The sequence below is a fragment of the Nicotiana attenuata genome, unplaced genomic scaffold (assembly GCF_001879085.1).
Source record: "Nicotiana attenuata strain UT unplaced genomic scaffold, NIATTr2, whole genome shotgun sequence".
NCBI classification, from domain to species: Eukaryota; Viridiplantae; Streptophyta; class Magnoliopsida; order Solanales; family Solanaceae; genus Nicotiana; species Nicotiana attenuata.
The window spans coordinates 117619-136485 of NW_017671904.1; the positions used below are offsets into that span (position 1 = coordinate 117619).

Genomic DNA, 18867 nt, shown 5'->3' on the forward strand with positions numbered 1-18867 from the left:
CAATTATGAGTTTAGAACTTAATTTTTGTTGAAAATTTTGGTGATATTTTTACACATATATATATATTTGTTCTCCATTTGGAGAATATTGACTACGTTCAGTTGAATCCATTGAGACTATGTTGGATCTGCAACTACTCAAAGGTGGATCCAACCATATATATCTTTGTGAATTCAGCAAAATTCTGATGTTTGTACTTCATAATATATAATTTTAGCATCTTTTACTTTAATTTGTTGCAGTGGACATGTTTGATCTGAAGGTTGATGCTGTACTCAAACGACAAAATGGGAAACATAAGCTGTTTGTTTTCGGAGACTCGTACGTAGATACAGGGAATTGGCCAAAATCAATGTCTACTTCTTGGAAAGAACCTTATGGCCTCACTTACCCTGCTTCTCCTTCCGGCAGATTTTCCGACGGCCTCATTCTCACTGATTTTATTGGTATTTTCTTTTTCTTTTGGGCATGCATAATTTTTTTTTGCACACAGTGATCATAATAATTTATGATCGTGAAAATGTATATTAACTAAGTAAATTTTCTTGCACGCGGTAGTTATACCAAATCATAGTAACTTACGTGTTTATATGATCAATTGAGGTAAAAATCTACATTAACTTAAGCTTTAATGATAGCTCATGTCATTTATTCATTGAATTGATATATGTACCAGTTGTGGATAAAACTTTTCTTATGACAATATATCTTGCTATAAATTTACTCTCTTCATTTTAATTTATGTGACAATATATCTTTATCAATATATTCTAAAAATGATATATCTTTATGTTTAAAAATAATTTAACTTTACACCTTTTCATTTTATTAATCTTAGAGCCCGTTTGGACATATGATTTTTTTTTTCCGAAAAATTCACTTTTTTTTCGAAATCAATGTTTGGCCATAAAATTTTTAATTTTCACATAAAGATAAATTTTGAAATTTTTCGAAAATTTGTACAACTCCAAAAAATCGTTTTTCTAAATTTTCACTCAGATCACTCACAAAACATCAAAACAACCCAAAATTATATTCATATCCAAACACAACTCTAATTTTCAAATACTATTTTCATTTGAAATTTTTTTTCACTTTTTTTTTTTTGAAATTTTACAATTCTTATATCCAAACGCCCACTTAATGTAATGACATATTCAAGAGCACTTCAACAGTCTTACAATAATATAAATATTATGACATGTTTAAAATCAGAAGTTTCAAAAATTTCACTCTTCATTGTTTCTGTGTTTAAAATCCATGTTGAATTAAGCTAGATCACATAAGCTGGAACGAAAGGCGCACGTAGCTCTTAATAAATCTCTTTTATATGTTTTTTTTGTTTTTTACCCGGTGTTCGGTATCCATATTGGGGCCCGACTAAATCCGGGTTCGCGCCGGAAAATTCCACATTGGGGGTAAAGCGCTCCCTAACAAAGGCGACTCCATACCCAGAGGCTCGAACTCGACACCTCTGGTTAAGGATGAAGGAGTACTTACCAATCCACCACAACCCTTGTTGGTAATCTCTTTAATATGTTGCTTCAATATCAAATTAATTAAAAGCAGCATTCAGAAAGAAAAAACCCAGTAAAATTGCTTCATTAGGCAGAAAATTCAACTATTTAAACAATGATGTTATTTTATTTTAGGATCAATGGATTAATTAAGTTCGAAAATGCATGTCAAAGAATTTAACTATTAATTGATATTCAGCTGAAATGTACTTTTTCCAGCCGCAGGATACTCACTAGGCAGCTTAGGAAAAAACACTGTGCTCTGATCTTTCCGAATTAATAGAAAATTAAACCTCCTTAATTTGTCGGCTTGGATATTATATGTAACTCAACCTCTACTATTAAATTTTTAATCGCGAATATTTAAAAAAAAAAAAAAAAAGGGCCAGCCTGATGCACTAAACTTCCGCTATGCGTGGGGTCCGGGGAAGGACCGGACCACAAGGGTCTATTGTGCGCAGCCTTATCCTGCATTTTTGAAAGAGGCTGTTTCCACAGCTCGAACCCGTAACCTTCTGGTCAAATGGCAACTACTTTACCAGTTAAGCCAATATTAAATTATCAAAATTATATTTTTTAAGTATTTTCTTCACTTGTCCTCCACTTAACTCTATTTCTATTACCATGACCTATTTGTTTTTTTTTTTAAAATTTCATTTATGGATATCATAATTTAAGCTAATTAAATATGTTGCTATGACTTTCTAAATGCAGCTTCATTCCTTGGCATAAGATCACCTTTACCTTATACTAAGAAGGGATCTGATGGGAAATCATCAGTAAAAGATGGAGTGAATTTTGCATATGGAGGCACAGGTGTATTCAACACATTTGTTAACCAACCAAATATGACCACACAAATAAATCATTTTCAGCAGCTAATTCAAGAAGAAGAGGTGTATACAAAAGAGGAAATGAGTTCCTCCATTGCTCTTGTGTCTGTGGCAGGCAATGATTATGCTACTTTCTTGACCAAAAATGGCAACAATATGGAAGTAAGTTTGTTAACCTAAACCCTACCTATATAGGTGATCAGCATATGGACTTTATGTTCTTGCTTTTGCTAGCTAACAAGTGTCTTCACACTTGATAGTGAAGCAAGTTGCTTGGACTTTTCAAAAATGTCAGCCAAGTGCGTGTCGGATCCTCAAAAATAGTGCATTTTTGGAGGATTCGACATGCGTGCAACATCATTTTGGAGAGTCCGCGCAACATAGGAAGCAACAATGTCTTGGTTAGGGAAGAAAATTGATCAGAGGTTAATTGCCGTAAATACTTATCGCCGCTCGGTTTTTACGCCAAATCATATTCATTTACTATGGTTAATTAATTAATAAGGTGATAATATTTACTCCTAATATAATTAACCATAGTCAAGTGATAGAAGTGTGTATGTAAACGCATATCATGCACCTATTGATTTGGTATAAATACCTGGTGCGGATAAATTTTTTCGCTCTTGATCTCATACTGTTTGATGAAAAATCGTTGTATATATTTCTTTATACTCCATTTATTAGTTTCCACTCCCAAATATTAGTCCTTTTAGTAAACTGGATTTGTTTCAAAATATCTGACGTTTAAAAGAAAGAAGTCATTTATTATATTTTTCAGAATTAACCCTTATATGATTCTAATTAGTGGAGAGTTAATTAAAGACAATAATTGATAGTTTAGACGGATATTCTTATGCTTATTTTTATTTATGTCTTTTCTTAAGCGGCATAATATATATAAATCGGCCGGATCAATAACTCAAAAATATTTTCATATGAAACATTTATACATTGTGCTAAAGCTTGATTTTGATTATTTTGTTTAATGTTATAAGTTAAAAGTTACAATAAACTTTCACTTTTCATTCTTCTTTTCGTTTGTTCGAGGTATATATAAGGTTCTAACATGTTTTGGAAACCCATCAACCTTTGACTTCTATCAAGATTGGGTCAAACATATTTAAGTAATTAAGTTTGTTAATTCATGAGGAATATTGTAATATAATGGTAGAACTAGTACTCCTTATCATGGTTTCTTTTTTTTGCGGTTTTAAACTTATATCCTATAAAAAATCCGTTAAGTTTATTGGAATTAATTATTGCTAAAACTAAAATATCATTAAAAGATTTATAATTTTCATGTTTTTTTGTGTGCATGCAGGACTTGGGCGATATAACTAAATCAATAATAAGTCAGCTAGAATTAAACCTTAGACGCATACATGGATTAGGAGTTTCTAAAATTGGCATCACAGCAATGGAACCCATAGGATGTTTGCCGAGAATGACTGTTGCTTCTTCTTATAAGAATTGCAGTGATTCTGCAAATTCTCTCTCAAGATTTCATAATGAAATTCTGCATCAAACTATACAGAAGCTCAATAATCAAACTGGTAGACCAATTTTCGTCATTCTTGATCTCTACACTGCATTCATGTCTGCCTTAAACCATCCAGGTAATATATCATGAATATTACACTTCATTGAAGCTATTTCGAGTTTTTTTGGGTTAATTTCATGTATATATCACTGCCAGCCTAGATTTTTATATTAAACGGAAGTTTTTTTTCTTCTTTTCATTTAAGTATTTTTAAATTGTCTATTGTTTAAATTATGGGCAGTAAAAATTTTATACGGAGGAATTTTTTATTTTCTTATATGGAATTTATAGAGTTAAGCATTGACGAGGTGAGTGATGTGTCATAACCCGATACACAAAAATTTAATCTTCCAGTCATTTGTAATTTCTAAACAATGATCACACATAGTTCACTTAATTTAATATGACAAAAAACAGTTTCACGACTAACTTACTCTTATAGTGAAAAAAAATTAGTGATCGTAGATAAAATTATAAACCCTGCATTTTGCACCTTAATTATGCACTATTTATCAATTCTATAATATAATGTATTTGATTATTTTTATTTATTGATTTGGCACTCGATTTGGCCCATAATCTCTCTTTTTTTCTTTTTCTTCCCATATCATGACATGTATATGATTCAATTCTATAATATGTTAGGAAATTCAAACTTTGAGAATCCACTGAAACCATGTTGCATGGGGACGAGCAGTGAATATTCATGTGGAGACAAGAAGGGAATGAGGAAAAATTACGTCTTATGTCGAAATCCAGAGGTTTCATTCTTTTGGGATGTCATTCATCCTTCTCAGCAAGGCTGGTTTGCTGTTTTTTCTGCTCTAAAGACTTCTCTACTTTCCCTGCTGTAAATCATAGGCTAGTCTGACAGCGGCAGAGCCAAAAATTAAAATTTATGGGTTCTGAACTTGTCATAGAACTCATAGCTCATTTTAGTTACTATTGAGTTTGCAATTAAATATTTATACATATTTAACGACTCTTCTTTGTTGCTACTGAATTCGTCTGAACCTATTAGTAACATTATAGTTCCGCCCCGAGGTTACATATCCCTTTGTTGCTTCCTTTTCCTTTTTTACTTTCTATTTTCTTGGATAATTTGATGGTATGTTAAGTAGGGGTAGGCGTTTGGGCAATTCGGATTGGAGATGAAAATTTTGGTTTGGATATTCGATTTTCGGACTGAAGAAATGACAATCCAAATTCAAAATCTAAATAAGCTCGGATTGGATTGAATTTTTTAAGTTTTGTTTCGGATTGGTCGGTGTGGATATTTTGGATTTTCAATTTTGAGCTTATATGTTGAGATATTTTTTTAAAAAAAAAATTAATATCCAAATAAAGTACTCATACTAAATTGTCTGAAAAGTTCCTCATTCTCACTGTAATCATTCAAATATAGTATTTAAGTAATGAAATTATTATTAAGAAAATGCAACAGAGATATTAATATGGCCGATGAAAGTAGCAATAGTAAAACTATGTCCAAATAGAAAGTATTCTGACAATAACTTAGTAATTACTATTGAATATATGAGATAATATCAAATGGGTAGGGTACTGAACTTAATACAATTGGCATATGGATGATGGACAAAATATAAATTATAAAAAACTAGTATTGGAGCTCGCTGGTAATGCAGGAAATCCTGGGAAAGAAGGCAACATCACAAAGACAAAAAGCATGGATACACAAGCTAATGTAAATAGAATAGAAATAGAAGAATAGAAAATTGATGTAATAGAATAGCTTTGAAGTGAGGAGTAGGATCTACAAGGAGAACAGTCTGTACATTTGAATTTTGGGTTGGTGATTAATAAGAATATCTCTCTTTCACCAAAAAAGTATTGGAGCTCGCGCGATGCGCGAACCGTATTAGAAAATACTAATTATTTTAAAGTGTGATATATGTTATTTGAGCATATTAGATTACATTACTTTGAAAAATAAAAATTTAACTTCCATTTTGATTTTCAATATAATATATCTTATAAAAGAGTCTATATGAAATTAAAGGAAGCAAATCATAATCAAATAATATTTTTATTTTTTATTTTTTTATATTATATTATTCACTATTTTGTATTAGTGTATTGCATTTAGAACATAATCATACCACCATCCACGGAACCTCAAAATACTTCTTTCAAGTGATGTGGATTCTTTACTATGCAAGAGACTGCATCATTGTGTCCATCTGTTGCTTCAATGAATGGCCTTGAAAAAATCTCAAAAACATAAACACTAAACTTAATGATCAAATCAAAGATCAAAATAAGAAAATTAGCGTAGAAAAAATAACTTTCTCTAGTAATTTTGGTGTATCTATGACACGAATATATTTAATTGCCTTCTCTTGATCAGTTTGATAACTTTTAATTTATACTCTTTTGTGATCTTGAGACTTCTAGGCATTCTTGATACTCTCTCCTGAAGTAAAAGTCGGGCTTGAATCTTTTATATTTGCCTTATGAAAGAATTTAAACTTGAGCATTTCTTTCTCTTTTGTAAAATATCTTCTTTCCATATAATACAATTGTAATAAATATTTTTTCCCATAATATAGTAGTTCTTCATTGTAGTAAATATCTCCTTGCTAGATTATATATGTAACGACTTGACTGGTCGTTTTGAGAAATTGCATCCGGTTCGGCAGTTTGAGGTCACGAGTAGCTTCACACAGTAAATTATGATTTGCGTGCATCATCGGTTCGGGTTTTGAGAAGTTCGGAAAAGATTTTTAGAAGTGACTTTCATTTGAGAATTTTGAAGTTAAAAGAATTGACCAAGATTTGACTTTCGAGTATTTGACCTTGGATTGGGGTTTCGATGGTTCCGATAGGCTCGGGTGGTGATTTTGGACTTAGGCGTACGTCCGGATTTGGATTTGGAGGTGCGTAGGGTAATTTGAAGAATTTTGGCGAAAATTGGAAAGTGTAAGTTTTGGAAAAATGGTAGTTGACTTTTATGATATCGGAGTCGGAATACAATTCCGAGAGTTGGAACAGCTCTGTCTTGTCATTTGGGACTTGTCTGCAAAATTTGGTGTCATTTGGAGTTGATTTGATATGGTTCGGACACTCGGTTGCGACTCTAAAGGTTCTTGAAGATTCAATGTGATTTTAATGTGTTTTGGCGTCTGATTCGTGATTTTAGTGGTTATTTTGTTGTTCTGATCGCGCGAGCGAGGTCGTGTTACGTGTTCAGACTTGTGAGAGTGTTTGTCTTAGAGTCGCGAAGGCTCAGATGAGTTTTGTACGCATTTCGGAGTGTTTGAAAGAGGTTCAGCTCTGCTGGTGATTTTGTTCTCGCATTTGCGAGGATCTCATCACATTTGCGAGATCATTCTCGCATTTGCGAAGATGGGCTGGGCAGGGGAAGTTTGCATTTGCGCACATCTGGGCCGCTTTTGCGAAGGCCCTACTTCGCATTTGCGAAGTGTCTTGTCGCAATTGCGATGGAGATAGGATAGTCCAGGCTTCGCTTTTTCGAAGGATTCTTCGCATTTGCGAGTTCACTTTTGCGAAGGATTCTTCGCATTTACGAGTTCGCATTTGCGAACCAGTGTCGCAAATACAACATCTGCAGCCTACTAAGCTGGCATCCCGAATCTTAGCTTCATTTTTCCATAATTTGCACCCTAGGTCCGAGAGTGGGCAATTTTGAAAGAAGATTTTTGTACCAAATCATTGGGTAAGTGTCTCTAATCAATTTTCAACCATATTTTGTGATTATATCTTAGATTTAACATCAAATTCATGAGAATCTAAAGGAAAATTTAAGAAAAATTGTAAAATCTTTCAAAAATGAAAATTGATGATTTGAAGGAGGAATTGGTATCGAAATTTGATATTTTTTGTTTGGTTGGACTCGTATCGGAATGGGTGTTCGGGTTTTGTAAATTTTGTCGGGTTCCAAGGTACGGGCTCGGGGAGTTGACTTTTTGCAAATTGTATAAGAATCATAGCTTTGTTAATTGAAATTATTTTCTCTTGCATTGTTTGATGTATTTATGTCGTTTTTGGCTAGATTGAGCCAAGCATCGATGAATTGGTAAAGAAAAAGCTAAATTGAGTATTGAATTGGCCGAATTGAGGTAAGTATCTTGCCTAACCTTGCGTGGGGAAACCACCACTTAGGAATTGAGTCAATTGTGCTATCTCGATATGTGAAAGTTGTGTACGCAAGGTGACGAGTGGGTTCACAGTTTATATGTGGTGTTGACCGGTTAGATTGTCTAGTCTTTTTCCATGCCTTTGATCAAATTGTCATAATATGTGGTATCTTGTTGTTAGGCTACACTTACATGCTCTATATGATGTTGTTAGTATTTATTTATCTCTTGCTCGTTGTTTGGCCTTATTTGCTTTAGTTGAAGTTATTGCCTTTCTTGTTGTTTTGTTACTTCTTAATTGTGAGTTCCTCTATGACTCTGTGCATATATGCTACTTGTCTAAATTATTGTGATTACCTGTGTAGTTGTCACGTGCCTTACATGTCTTGTTATTTTTATAAAGGCTGTTGTATTCCTTTAATTTTTACGTGATTCTCTTGTTGTCGTGTAATCATACTCTTGGTGGTAGAAATTCTTGTAATCGAGTTATTGAATTAAATTCTTGTAATCGAGTTGTTAATTGATATATTTTATTTCAACTGGTTTCTCAACTAAATCTCCTTAACCTGTCTGAGGTTATATTTTTCTTAAAAAAGAATTTCTGTAAGTTTTAATTTAATGAATCCTATATTAAAGGAGATAGCTTATCTGATGTTGTATTTCTATTCGAAAAATGTTATTTTCTTTACTCAAATGATTTCTAGAAATAACTTCATCTTTCTCGTTGGTTTTCCTATTTGGTCTAGAAACTGTAAATTTACTTTATGATATATATAAATGGAACTTCTTGAACATCTTAATTAGCATTTGTCACGGATATTATGTACCGAGTAGCACGTGGATCTTTGACGTGCAGCAGAGTGAAAGGGGAATATGTGGGCACAAGGTGCCATGTGTGTTAAAGGTTCAGAAGTTGTGATTGTGATATGAGACTTCGAGGATTGGGATGGTCGGAACTGTGTAATAGGAATGATGCGATTGGTTGAGTTAACATTACTTTCCTTATTTAAGCACATTTTACTTGTCTGTATCTCAGCTATGTTGGTGTTAATTTACTTGGTTACTTCTCGGTACCATTCGTGTTTTTCCCCTTATCGTCTCTACTGTTTGTAACTTGATTTCTTCCTGCTATTGGCGTTACTTTGTTATTTTTACCTTGTTAGTTTATTATCATATCTTGTTCAGCTTATTAGACCAGTAGGTGTCTTGACTGTTCCTCGTCACTACTCCACCGAGGTTAGTTTTGATACTTACTGGGCATCGGTGTGGTGTGCTCATACTACACTTCTGTACATTTTTGTTCAGATCCAGGTATTTGATCATTAGTAGTTATGCGGGTTGTTGCTGTGGAGACTCATGGTAAACCTGTTGCTACGTTCGCAAGTCTCGGAGTCACCTTCTATTGTACTTATTTTCATTATTTACTTTTATTCTGGAACAGTGATGTATTCATTTTGTACAACTACTCCTAGAAAGGCTTATTACTTGTACTACCAGTTTTGGGATTATAAATTGTTTAGAGATTTTTATTTCGGAATTGTTCGAAGTTAGTAAATATTGTCGTTATTTCTGTTAATGTTAGGCTTACCTAGTCTTAGAGACTAGGTGCCATCACGACTCCTTCGGAGGGATTTTGGGTAGTGTCAAGTTGGTATCAGAGCTCTAGGTTCATAGGTGCTACGAGTCATAAGCAGGTTTAGTAGAGTCTTGCGGATCGGGACGGAGACGTCTGTACTTATCTTCGAGAGGCTACGGAAACTATTAGGAAATTTTACCTCTTTCATTCCTTATCGTGCGACATTGATTCAGCTCGAAGCATATATCTTATGTCCCTTTACATCTACTCGTGTATGATATTGCGCTCTCAATGTCCGCTATGCGCCAGTGGTTCGTGATGCTCCATATGGGCTACGAGGGAGCCAGGGATGCTCAAACATTGTCTCAACATGTCGTTCAAACTGAAGATACAGAGGTATTGAAAGAATATTCAATTGTTCACACAGGGGTGCAGCGGGTTCCGGCATCTGGTGGATGAGTGCGAGCTTGGGAAGGTTTAATTGGTTGACTAGTTGTCAAGATTGTGGTGGGGTCACGAGGTGGATGTTGATTGAGGATAGTTGGTGTATTGGAGAATATGTGGTTTGTATGGGATTTCTACTCAGTGAAAGGTACATGTTATCATTAAAGGCATTGAAGGAAGCGAGTTTGACTGACACGAGAATGAACGTGCGCTCAGTGGATGGCTTGGAGAACCTTGAGATTTGTGTTGTGCGAGCTGTGAAGGGTAGTTTTGCGGATCATCATATGCTTTTTTCTATGGCTTCGCGCCAAGTGGGGGAGTCCACTAGCGGCATTCAGACTGCAGAGTCAGATTTTCATCAGTTTTGGCCTGAGGTATGTATATATGTGGTATTGGAATATTTCCGAAATTTGTATATGACTAAGGTCTGAGATCTTGCATGGATGATATTGGAGCTTATGGTATTTCTGCGTCACTAATGAATCTACCTTTCAGTATCAAGGGGAGTCGGAGAAACAACTTCAGATTTACAGAAGGTCTATTCAGCGTGGGCATCGTGGTGGCGGCAGAACGGGGTGCTTCAGAGGAAATGCGGTGGTTTATGAACTTCTGGGCTACATGGTTCATGCTAGGATGGTCTGCACTTGGGCTTTGATTGGAACCATTGCACATCGACGGGGAGAAGTATTACCCTAGAGGAAAGACAAGGAGTATCCGAAGAAATGGGTCAGCTCTGTGGTGTTGGGTCAGCACAGCAATGGAAGTAATTGGTCCTTTTGAATGGGAATTCTCTATCGGCATTTGTGGCAGTACTCTTGGATTGGACATTTTATGTGACTCGGTTGAGTTGGGGAGGTGCAGTCCTGATGGCTTAGTTGCTTGCGGGCAAATCTCGGAGAGTTCTCGATAGTGTTGGCCACGACTTGAGTTGGTTGTCTGCTATGGGTACAAGGAAAATGTTGTGCATTATGGTTTTCTCCTGGATGGATATCAAAAATTTAATAGAATGTTGGCATTATTGGATAGCATATGTAAAGAGCGTGCATTGTGGGAAAGGACCTTGAGTTTTGGGTTGTAGGTGCGTGGCTAGTGGCATGGTGATTACTGGGTCTTGAGGCTTTTGAGGCTTAGGTTTTGTTATGCGGCCGGAAAATCTATATGGACGCTTCTGTAAGATGTTGGGGTGTGAATGATGTGTCAGCCATTCGAGTAGCGTAGTTGAGTTCGAGTATGGAAATTTGGTATTCATGAGATTTTTGGGGCTAGATGTCCCCATATGCGGGCTATTTCTTGTTTGCGGGTTGTAAAGGCATGTTGAGAATGGGATAACTGATAGCATACATTATCGATAGGTTGCTATGGACTTTTGGGAAGATATTTACCTATTTGAGAATGATCGGGATTTGGGTTGTGGGCAATTTGAAAGCTCAACGAGAATATGTATTTTATTTCAGGTCAAGTTTGGGTGTTTTTGTGAGATTGTTATCACGGTTATGTTACCAGGCAGAATGGATACTATTTGTGCCCCTGGCCTATGTTATGTGCTACTCTCTTATGTCGTGATGGGCTGTAAGGTTGTATGATTATTCTCCACGCATGTTGTAATTCTGTTTAGGCCTTATGGTGATATGGGCGAAATGGCCTTCGTGATGTTGATTGGCTCATTGCACCTTAGTTGTGCTTGCTCTCTTCCATGTTTTGTTAATTCTATTCATTGTTCCCACAGTTATACTTGTGCACTCTACTGTGTGTGATATCAGTATTCATATGATCAGTGAACCCGAGCACATTGGCTTGATGAGTATTTGGGAGCGGGCTGCACACTGCAGCGAATGTTATGTGGGATACCCTTTCCTTGTGTTTATCTAGGGTTTTGTTTTCTCTCTATGGGATGATTTAATGAAACTGTACTTTTGTTGTTACACATGTTGTACTTGTTAGATAATCCTTACACCTTGCTTTCCTTCTATTTGTACTACATAATTGAGATTGTTGGGTTGGTGTACGAGCTGTGTGGTGTGAGAATCTGTGTGGTCCGAGATGAGTTGTTAGTTGGGCTATTTGTATTGGCTGAGATGAGGTTCTTAGACCTGAGATTCGCACTGTCGTATTGGAGGTGAGGAGTGTTTAGAAGTATGAGGCTGTTTCTGCTAAGATTTGGGCAATAACCCTTGACGGATGAGAGAGCTTCTTGACTTGTTGACTTCATGGGCGGTTATGAGTTCCCACATGTTTCTTTATCATGGGCAGCGTTGTGGAGGTCCGGAACAAGGTTCTATTCAATGTGAGGTGTATTGCTGACGTCCAGAATGTTATTTGGGCAGCTATGCTGGTCAGAAGTTATTGTTAAGGGCATTTGAGTTGTGTGGAACATCGTGTGATTATACCCTGGGTTGGAATTATGGCTCGATTTGGCTTGTTCAGTTTTATACAGTGAGATGATGCGAGATTCGGGTCCTATGATGAATTTCAGATGTTGAGATTTGGGTTCTGTCCTAAGGTTATGGACTAAGGATGAAGTGAGATCTTCAATTAAATTGCGTTTTCAGTTCTACATAGGTTTGGGTGATGGGGAATCACCCCCGGGTGTATGTATGGTGAGACTATGCAGTGGTTTGATGGCCTTGGAACGACTCCGGGCACGTTCAAGGACGAACGTATGTTTAAGTGGGGGAGGATGTAACAACTTGATGGTCATTTTGAGCAATTGCGTCCGGTTCGGCAGTTTGAGGTCACGAGTAGCTTCACACAGTGTATTATGATTTGCGCGCATCATCGGTTCGGGTTTTTGAGAAGTTCGGAAAGGATTTTTAGAAGTGACTTTCATTTGAGAAGTTTGAAGTTGAAAGAATTGACCAAGATTTGACTTTTGAGTATTTGACCTCGGATTGGGGTTTTGATGGTTCCGATAGGCTCGGGTGGTGATTTTGGTCTTAGGCGTACGTCCGAATTTGGATTTGGAGATCCGTAGGGTAATTTGAAGCATTTTGGCGAAAATTGGAAAGTGGAAGTTTTGGAAAAATGGAGAAGTTTGACCCATAATTGACTTTTGTGATATCGGGGTCAGAATGAGATTTCGAGAGTTGGAACAGCTCTGTCTTGTCATTTGGGACTTGTCAGCAAAATTTGGTGTCGTTTGGAGTTGATTTGATATGGTTCGGACGCTCGGTTGCGATTCTAGATGTTCTTGAAGATTCAATATGATTTTTATGTGTTTTGGCGTCCGAGTCGTGATTTTTAGTGGTTCTTTTGTTGTTCCCATCGCTCGAGCGAGTTCGTGTTATGTTTTCAGACTTGTGAGAGTGTTTGTCTTAGAGCCCCTAGGGCTCGGATGAGTTTTGTACGCATTTCGGAGTGTTTAAAAGAGATTTAGCTGTGTTGGTGTTTCTATTCTCGCATTTGCGAGGATTTCATCGCATTTGCGAGATCATTCTCGCGTTTGCGAAGATGGTCTGGGCAGGGGAAGTTCGCATTTGCGAAAATTTGGGCCGCTTTTGCGAAGGCCCTACTTCGCATTTGCGAAGTGTCTCGTCGCAATTGCGATGGAGACGGGATAGTCCAGGCTTCGCTTTTGCGAAGGATTTTTCGCATTTGCGAACCCAGTGTCGCAAATGCGACATCTGCAGCCTACTAAAAGCTGGGCATCCCGAATCTTAGCTTCATTTTTCCATTATTTGAACCCTAGGTCCGAGAGTGGGCGATTTTGAGAGAAGATTTTCGTGCCAAATTATTGGGTAAATGTCTCTAATCAATTTCCAACCATATTTTTTGATTATATATTAGATTTAACATCAAATTCATGAGAATCTAAAGAAAAATTTAGGGAAAATTGTACAATCTTTCAAAAATGAAAAATGATGATTTGAAGGACGAATTGGTATCGGAATTTGATAATTTTTGTTTTGTTGAACTCGTATCAGAATGGGTGTTCGGGTTTTGTAAATTTTGTCAGGTTCCAAGGTACGGGCCCGGAGAGTTGACTTTTTGCAAATTGTATAAGAATCATAGCTTTGTTAATTGAAATTGTTTTCTCTTGCACTGTTTGATGTATTTATGTCGTTTTTGGCTAGATTGAGGCAAGCGTTGATGAATTGGTAAAGGAAAAGCTAAATTGAGTATTAAATTGGCCGGATTGAGGTAAGTATCTTGCTTAACCTTGTGTGGGGGGAAACCACCCCTTAGGAATTGAGTCAATTGTGCTATCTCGGTATGTGAAAGTTGTGTACGCAAGGTGACGAGTGGGTACACAGTTTATATGTGGTGTTGACCGGTTAGATTGTCTAGTCGTTTTCCATGCCTTTGATAAAATTGTCATAATATGTGGTATCTTGTTGTTAGCCGACACTTACATGCTCTATATGATGTTGTTAGCATTTATTTATCTCTTGCTCGTTGTTTGGCCTTATTTGCCATAGTTGAAGCTATTGCCTTTCTTGTTGTTTTGTTACTTCTTAATTGTGAGTTCCTCTATGACTCTGTACATATATGATACTTGTCTAAATTGTTGTGATTACCTGTGTAGTTATCACGCGCCTTACATGTCTTGTTGTTTTTGTAAAGGTTGTTGTATTCCTTTGATTTTTACGTGATTCTCTTGTTGTCGTGTAATCATACTCTTGGTGGTAGAAATTCTTATAATCGAGTTGTTGATTTTTTGTTGTTGATTTAAATTATATACGGTGGGATCGGGTTGCACGCCGCAACAGAAGGAATAAGGGTGATATATTGAGGAGGAATAAAGGTGAATTGATATTATATGGTGGGATTGGGTTGCGCCGCAACATATTATGTTTATTTTTATGATATTGATATTGTACGGTGGGATCGGGTTGCACGTCGCAACAGGAGTAATAAGGGTGATATATTGATGTGTGACTATAATTCCATAGTTTCGTACATTATGTGCCTTGCATTTTACATGATTTAATGATAAATTACACTTTATTTGCGCGTAATAGAGTCAATTTTATGTGTAGGTGAATTGGAGATGTAAGTAGAGCAAAAGGGATACTTAAACGTTGAAAGTGTGCTCGAGAACAGTGAAAAGGAGAGGCCAGGCAAAAGCCAGCTCAACCAGGCTTTAGCCTGGCGAGGCTAGCCAAAGGCCAGGTTGAACCAGGCTTTAGCCTGGCGGGGCCAGCCAAAAGCCAGGTTGAGGGTGGCGTTAGGCTGGCGACGCCAGGCCTGGGGCTAGGTCCAGTCCGAGTTTTGAAGACTTAATTCGTCTCCTGGTTTGACTAGGACTTGGCCTACACGATTAGGTCTTTTCCTACACATATTAATAGACCTAAAAATGCCACTTTTGAAGGGGAGATCGAGTTTGGATAAAATTTAGACCTAGGAAGAGCACGGAGCCGTCGTGGAGACCGGAGATTCGACCTAAAGAGGCAAGAACACACTAGGATCAAGGCGGAGAATTCTTCTACGAGTTTTTCACTTCCTTCTTCCTATTTTCATTATTGGTTCTGAATTCTAGTATTGTAGTTTTGCATACTATTATGAATAGCAAATTTGTTATCTAGGGTTTTGATGGATCGTATTGGAGGATGATTTTCCTGTTACGTTAATATAGATTTGCTGTAGCTTTTTCTCTATTTGTTCAACTACGTTCATATTGTGGTTGATTGAAGAGCTCTCAATCGACTGTGCCTATTTAGTGTGTATTACTCGGGAGAGAGTGCATATTTAGGTAGTTGTTGAACAACATCACTCCTAACGTATATGAGGGATTAATACAAAGGGTTTAAAGTGGGATTAGGGATAAAAAAACCTTGGTGCAATCTGAGTGAGCCGTACTTAATGCCAACTAGCGTAATTCGGGAGAATATGTCTAGTAAATTGTGGTAATTACTCGGGAGAGAGTTATGACAGTCAGAGTGCTCATGATCGGTAGAGAAAACTTAGGCAAATTTATAGGAAGCGTAGCGAAAAGGATTCCGACAATAGGGGAAATAATAACTCTAGACCTCCTTAATCTTGTCTCAACCTGTAGTATCTTTAGTTGTTAATCTACTATGTTAATTATTTAGTTAATTAGATATAAGAATCTTAATATTTATAAATTAGGAATTGTTCAAGCTTATCTCCTTAGCAATATTGAACAATTGTAGCTAAATCTTAGTTCTCTATGGGATTCGACTCCGGACTTGTAAACCAGATTATATTTGCAACGACCGCTTAGTCCTTTTTATAAGGCATAGTTGGGCATGATCAAATTTTGGTGCCGTTGCCGGGGAACTAACGGTGTAGCTGTAGGTGTACATATTGCTAGGTTGCAAGTTTGAACTTTTATTTTTGTTTTCGTGTATTTGATTATTTATTTATTTTTAATTTTTTATTTTTGATCTGAGAGACATGGCATCTTGGAATTATGAGAGTTTTGATGTTGGTAATTCTACTTTTGATCCCCCTTATGCATTTAGTGGAGGAAACCACCTAGGGAAAAATTATCAGAATATTTTCGAGAGCGAGTTATGTGCACCAAATCAATCTTACGTGTGGAATGTGTGTGATATGTGTGGTGGTCAAGATGATCACGTTCATTGTTGTGCCTATATTTCTTATCTTCCCCCAACCCCTTACTTTGATAGTTCTTCTTTTTGTGAAGTTAATATGAACAAAGAACCCATGGATGATGACCTGAAAGATATCAAGGATATGCTAAAGTGCCTTGTGGAACAATATGATGAGATACAACTGCGGGTACAAAGGCAAGATGCAACTATTCGCAACTTGGAGGCTCAGTGAGTCAACTAGTTGAAGCTTTTAATGCTCAATATGCCAATATTATGGATAGTAGCCAGGAGCAGTGTGCATTAGAGATGGAAATTGAGGTGCCAATGGAGGGGTACAAAGTAGAACCCCAACACTCTAACCAGCTAGAATTTGAGGATGCTGATGTTCAAGAAGTAACACTAGAGTCAACCAGGGACGTTGAAGATACAAATTTAGTTGACTCTAGTGTGATTGGTGTTGAGGAGGTTAAAATTTTTGAAAGTTCATGTATTTGAGCGCGTTGGACCTCATTTCAAACACTTCTTTACATTATGTTCAGATGGTGAAATGGAAACTGAGCCGTATGAGCCAATGCAAGAGTCAAAGGAAGAGGTAGATGAGCCCTATATTCTGAAATTTTTAAGGCCGTCTGGGCAAAGTGACACTCCTCGATTGAAAGCCAAAAATTTCATAAAGTATGATTTAATTTTTGGCTCACAACAATTTGTATCGCCCCAAGAGCATGATCATAGAGCAGAATCAAAACTTGGGATCCAATTCATAAGTTCGAAGTGGAGGCAAAAAGTGATTCACGTCGTGCCGCGACGTTAAATCAAGCGCTTGTTGGGAGGCAACCCAGCTTTACTGCTTTCTTTTATTTTTTTTAATTATTGTATTATTTTGTAGTGTCGATTTTTGATTTTCTAGGAGCACGGAAAGCTAAGCTATTGGAAGGATCCATCAGCAAACCAAATGGTTGGAACTAAGTGTGAGGTACCCGTACGAAGGACCAAGCCTGGGAGAAGTCTGAGTACCCCATGAGCTGCTAGTGCTTTGGCTTTTGGCCTACCAGGGAGTTTCTTTTATCCTCTTATTAGTTATGGTGTGCATTGGGGACAATGCACAATTTTAAGTGTTGGGTGAGGAGATTGTCTGGGTGACTTTCTATGTTATTTTAGCTGTATTAATTTAACTGAATAATGCTTTTGTTTTAAAAAAAATATTGGATTGTTCCCGACGATGGATCTATTAGACAATTTTCTTGAGGGATTTAAGTCAAATAAGAGATTTTCTTGGTAGGTAGGGTAGTAATTTCCCCTTGGTCTTTCTTTGTGACGCGGTTCTTTTCCAAGGGTTTTGTTTGAACCGGGTGTAGTTAGTTTTATTTTTTTAGGAGTAGGAGCTAGTGTGAGATGAATTGAATTGCAGCGATGTCACTTGACTTTGTTATACCTTAAGAATAGTGAGTACTTTGGTTGTGACACTTAGGCTCAATTTTTGACTCTTGTATAATACCTTAAATCGTATGATCTTAAATTTGCTTAACTGCTTTGACTAGAGTGTCTTGATGAACCACTCCTAAATGAGTTATGTGCCATGTGTGTGTAAGGTTTTGTGTTATTCTGTACATGCATTTGATGTCTAGAACCTGCCCCGTGTGTTTGCAAAGCAAAATAGTAGTTTTGTTCAGTCTTGGAAGTGATATAGGCGTTTCTTTGTTGAACCAGATATGTATATTTTACCTGCCTAATTGTTATGCAACGTAGTTAACCCCTTTGAGCCTGTAATCATGTTTCTTTGGCAACCAAATTACAAGCCTTACCCTTTATTTGAATTAACCATCTATTTGAACCTTTCAACCTCTCATGAGCACTTGAATTGTATGAACTTTGTAGAAGTTAAAGTGTGGGGTGGTTGGTTTGGATCTTGAGTGGAACCAATGAAATAAGGAGAAAGGTGCACTGTTTTGAAAAAGTAAGAGTCACTTGAATTAGAAAAAAAAAAGAGAAAAAAATAGTTGTATTGCTGAGAAATATTCTTTGATAGTGGTGACTCTTGATGTAATTGTGCTTAAAGAAGTATGGAGTTAATATATATTGATGTGAAGGTGGAGTTTTGGTTTTACATAAGTATGGGCTTGAATGTTAAAGTATATGTATTAAAGTGCTTAGGGAGGTGTAGCCATTCTTATATCCAAATGCATCCTACCCGGCCCGTAGCCTACATTACAACCAATTAAAGTCCTACTTGATCCTAGACTGAATGAGCTCGATTAGTAAAGTAGTACACTACGAGCAGACCTATGGTGCATCTTTTGTAGCATATGAATGTTATTTCTGA

At 36.7% G+C, this 18867-nt stretch overlaps 1 protein-coding gene across 1 annotated transcript in view; it reads left to right on the forward strand.

Moving 5' to 3' along the window:
• LOC109210817 (GDSL esterase/lipase At5g03610-like) overlaps nucleotides 1-4897 on the forward strand; it is a 5129-nt gene extending 232 nt beyond the window's left edge. The window contains exons 2-5 of the mRNA XM_019374290.1: nucleotides 244-447; nucleotides 2233-2513; nucleotides 3676-3970; nucleotides 4540-4897. Coding sequence (XP_019229835.1) covers nucleotides 244-447; nucleotides 2233-2513; nucleotides 3676-3970; nucleotides 4540-4748 — 989 coding nt within the window. The 3' untranslated portion in view covers nucleotides 4749-4897. The remainder of the gene's footprint in view (nucleotides 1-243; nucleotides 448-2232; nucleotides 2514-3675; nucleotides 3971-4539) is intronic.
• The last annotated feature ends 13970 nt before the right edge of the window (nucleotides 4898-18867 follow it).